General features: G+C 38.4%; 1 protein-coding gene across 1 annotated transcript in view; it reads right to left on the bottom strand.

Annotated features, from left to right (window-relative positions):
* The window catches only part of LOC113225036 (ATP-binding cassette sub-family A member 3-like), a 16,906-nt gene extending 12,707 nt beyond the window's left edge, over positions 1–4,199 (bottom strand). Inside the window, exons 1-2 of the mRNA XM_026455349.1 lie at positions 4,167–4,199; positions 3,011–3,275 (exon numbers count right to left, since the gene is read on the bottom strand). Coding sequence (XP_026311134.1) covers positions 3,011–3,275; positions 4,167–4,199 — 298 coding nt within the window. The remainder of the gene's footprint in view (positions 1–3,010; positions 3,276–4,166) is intronic.
* Between the last annotated feature and the right edge of the window lie 400 nt (positions 4,200–4,599).

Raw genomic sequence — 4,599 nt, 5'->3', positions numbered from 1 at the left:
TTTTTTTTTTTTTTTTTTTGAGATGGAGTCTCACTCTGTCACCCAGACTGGAGTGCAGTGGCACGATCTTGGCTTACTGCAACCTCTGCCTCCTGGGTTCAAGCGATTCTCCTGCCTCAGTCTCCCAAGTAGCTGGGACTACAGGCACCTGCCACCATGCCTGGCTAATTTTTGGTATTTTTAGTAGAGACAGGGTTTCACCATGTTGGCCAGGATGGTCTCAATCTCCCGACCTTGTGAACTCCCGCCTCTGCCTCCCAAAGTGCTGGGATTACAGATGTGAACCACTGGGTCCGGCCTGGGTATTCATCTTTGACTGTCAGCTGCCTTAATTAACCATGTGTACCCAGGAAGAGGGGCGAAAGCCTGGCTATGAACTTCTAGTCTTCCAAGTGAGTACAGGCAGGTAGATGACAGTGGCTGGAGGGCTAAAATGCTGAGCAGTGATTTCAGTAGCTCCACCAGGCTGGGGAGACAGGATGGAGCTCAAGCCCCACAAGGTAAGGAGCCTTCTTGAACCCCCGACTTTCAGTTGAATCATGGAATGGTCATGTCCTAGGAGTAAGGATCAATCACACACTAGTACCAGGGTTATGCCCAGAAGTAAAGAGAAAACAGAAATAGGGCGGTCTTTAGTGAAACTAAAACTAGCCTTCAGTAGGGGCAGGGGGAGCTACCAGTACAATAAAAAAAAATTTAACCTTCTTTGGATAAAGAAATATCCCCAAAAGCCTTCAAAAGTTTTCATCTGCAACATCTTGGATTTGATAAAAATATACAAGGCATGTTACAAAATAGAACTCAATCACATAAAAGAAAAAAAGAAAGATAAACAAGTGATCCAGATACCAGAACTTCCTGGCAGAGATTTTAAAGTAACTACAGTTGATATGGTTAATAAACTTAAAAATGGTACATTTTCCAAGAGACCTGGAACCTATTCAAAATAGAGATAAATGGAAATTCCAGAACTGAAAAATATTGTTTTTAAAATGATTCAATGGAAAGATCACATGAACTTTAATTCAAAATAAATAAGCAAAAAGAAAAATAGCTAAATCTCACTTGGAAATTTTAATATCTTAAAAATATATAAATTTGAATATATAGAGGCCGGGCGCGGTGACTCATACCTGTAATCCCAGCACTTTGGGAGGCAGAGGCGGGAGATCACAAGGTCAGGAGATGGAGACCATCCTGGCCAACATGGTGAAACCCCATCTCTACTAAAAATACAAAAAATTAGCCAGGCGTGGTGGCGGGTGCCTGTAGTACCAGCTACTCAGGAGGCTGAGGCAGGGGAATTGCTTGAACCTGGGAGGTGGGAGGTTGCAGTGAGCCGAGATTGTGCCACTGCACTCCAGCCTGGTGACAGAGCAAGACTCCGTCTCAAAAAAAAAAAAAAAAAAAAAAATTAATACATACAGTATATAACTTATTTAATCCTAATAATACCTGATTGGAAATTTAATACTTCTTTCAATGATGGATATAACAAGCAGACCAAAAAAAAAAAAAAGAATACAGATGACTTGAAAAGCATGACACTTAGCCAGGTTTGCCTAGGTGGCATTTATAGAACACCAGAAGCAAAACCTACAGCATACAGTTTTTACAAATGCACAGAAAACATTTGTCAAAATATACCATGTACTAGTCATAAACAATTCTCAAAATGTCAAAGAACTGGAATCGAGTATACTCTCTGATGAAAGGAAATTAAAACAGAAATCAACAACAGAAAGATAACAAGAAGCCCCCAGTGTTTGGAAGTTCAGTAACACATTTCTAAAAATTTTTAAATTCCATGCATCAAAGAAGACATCAGAGTAGAAATCAGAAAATATTTTGAGTAACCCAAACAGACTGTTGGAGTAACCCATGACAGACTCTAAATTTGTTGGGATATTTTTGTTGTAGAATTTAAAAATTACTGGGAATTTCATATTCTTTTGTTTCAGTCTTTATTTTAAAATAAGAATGCTTTGATAAAAAAGCAAACAACAAAAAAGAATGCTTTGAGATGGCATCTACTCTCAAGGACTCTCGTATCTCTTGAAAGACAAAAAAAGATGGAAAAGTTGCATGAGTGTGTGTGTGTGTGTGCGCCCATGCACACACATATGTAGAGAGAGGTATGCTAGGAAGATGCCCACAAACTTCTTCTTCTTCTTCTTTTTTTTTTTTTTTGAGACAGAGTTTTGCACTGTCACCCAGGCTGGAGTGCAGTGGCACAATTTTGCCTCACCACAACCTCCTCCTCCTGGGTTCAAGCGATTCTCATGCCTCAGCCTCCCGAGTAGCTGGGACTACAGGTGCACCCCACCAGGCCTGACTAATTTTTATATTTTTAGTAGAGATGGAGTTTCACCATGTTGGCCAGGCTGGTCTCAAACTCCTGACCTCAGGTGATCTGCCCACCTCGGCCTCCCAAAATGCTGGGATTACAGGCGTGAGCCACTGTGCCTGGCCGGCCCAAACTTCTGACAGTATTTACCTCTGAGAGAAAGAGATAAGAAACTGATCTGGGAATATGAAGGTAAGTGAGGGATTGAAGGCTTTTAAAATAATTCTACATAGCTTGAGTGTTTTCTAAAGCCTTCCTATATTACTCACGCCACATTTTAATATAAAACATTGTTTTAAATAACTGACCACTGATCTGTGGCACAAAATCACACACCCCTGGAGGTATACTTACCCAGGTTCAAGAAGCACAACCAGATAGAAAAAAACAGTATCACAAAACTGGATAACAACTTAGAATCATCATCATAATTGGTCATCTCATTTCGAAATATTACTATTTGTTCTGGGCTCTATGAACAAAATATTTTCTGCAAATTTAACTTTCAAGTGTAATGAAGTCCATAATATTTACACTTAGTATGAGGATTCCAACAGTGTTTTACTTGGGAGGTTAAGAACCAGTTAATAAGGTTGTAAGTATGTCTTCACTAAATCAACTTAGTAATTCTGTATGTTTTTTCAGAAAAAGTGAAGTTCTAACCTTTCATTTGGGGGTTTAAATCCATTTTCACTCTTTCGATAATACCCTGAACCACCGTACTTCTGGAAGGCACATAAGCCAATTCCAAAGGAAAAGTAGAAGCTAAGGAAGCTGTGATGTAGAAAGGCACTTTATCGACAGGCTGAGCAGCGAAATCAAAAGGTCCGTTCTTCTTTATAACAATAACAGAGCGTACTGCCAAAAGTGCGGCACTAAACAGAAATGTGAGGACCATTTCCACAACTAAAGCAATACATCGCCGCCTCTAGAAGAAGAAGGAAAAAGATCATGTTAATTGCCCTAAGAGGTTATTAACTTTGCAAGTTCATTTTTGAATTTTTTTTTAATTTTTAATTTTCGTGGGTACATAGCAGGTATATGTATTTATGGGTTACATGAGATATTTTGATACAGGCACACAATGCATAATAATCACACCAAGGTAAATTGGGTATCCATTCCCTCAAGCATTTATCCCTTATGTTACAAACAATCCAATTATACTCTTTTAGACAGTTTTAAATGTACGATCAAATTATTTTTGACTCTAGTCATTCTGTTGTGCTAGCAAATACTATGTCTTATCCATGCTTTCTATTTTTTTGTACCCATTAACCATCTCCACTTCCCCCTTACCTACCCCAAGTTACCCCTTCTCAGCCTCTGTTAACCATCCTTCTACTGTCCATCTCCATGAGTTCAATTGTTTCAACTTTTAGTTTCTACCAATAAGTGAGAACATGCAAAGTTTGTCTTTCTGTGCCTGGCTTATCTCACTTTACATAATGACCTCCAGTTCCATCTATATTGTTGCAAATGAGAGGATCTCATTCTTTTTCATGGCTGAATAGTCCTGTATTGTGTATAATTCTTTCATATTAAGATAAAAGATGCTTCATAAAAGAATATATAGGTTGCCAAAAACACAGCTTCACTCTATAATAGCAGCAGTTTCCTGGACTGTCTTTTTTCTGCTGTCTACATAACAGCCTGCTATTATCTCTCTCTGTGAGAACTCTATATTTGGCAGAGATAACCCAGCCTTCGTACTGAAAAAAGTAAAACAGTAAAAATTGAAATTCAATGATCAAGCTGTCAGAATTTCCCCCTGTGGCCTCTGAGCTGTTGTAATAACCCTATAGGTAGTTCAACTTACCTTTAAAATAAAATTCTTCCAGAGAAGAACCATAAATTTTTTGGCCTCCGAGAAATCCATTCTTCTAAAAAGAGAGGAAGTTCAACTCTATGGAGGGAGTAAAGATTTTTAAAAAGAAAAGATTATCTAATGATGTGTAAATTTTAGACAAGTAAATTAAACTACTTAATTTTATAATCAAGCTTTAAAGACAAGAAATATTTAATAAAGATTTAAAATAGGAAATATAAGGATTTAAAGTATTTGAGAAATTGTTTATCCCTATATATTTTTTTGAGACGGAATCTCCGTCTGTCACCCAGGCTGGACTGCAGTGGTGCAATCTCAGCTCACTGCAACCTCTTCCTCCCACAAGTGATTCTTCTGCCTCAGCCTCTTGAATGGCTGGGATTACAACCTGCCACCATGCCTAGCTAACTGTTGTATTTTTAGC

This window comes from Piliocolobus tephrosceles, chromosome 17 (genome assembly GCF_002776525.5).
Source record: "Piliocolobus tephrosceles isolate RC106 chromosome 17, ASM277652v3, whole genome shotgun sequence".
In the NCBI taxonomy this organism is placed as follows: Eukaryota; Metazoa; Chordata; class Mammalia; order Primates; family Cercopithecidae; genus Piliocolobus; species Piliocolobus tephrosceles.
Note: the sequence above shows the minus strand (reverse complement) of the source record. Positions and strands in the feature narration are given on the sequence as shown.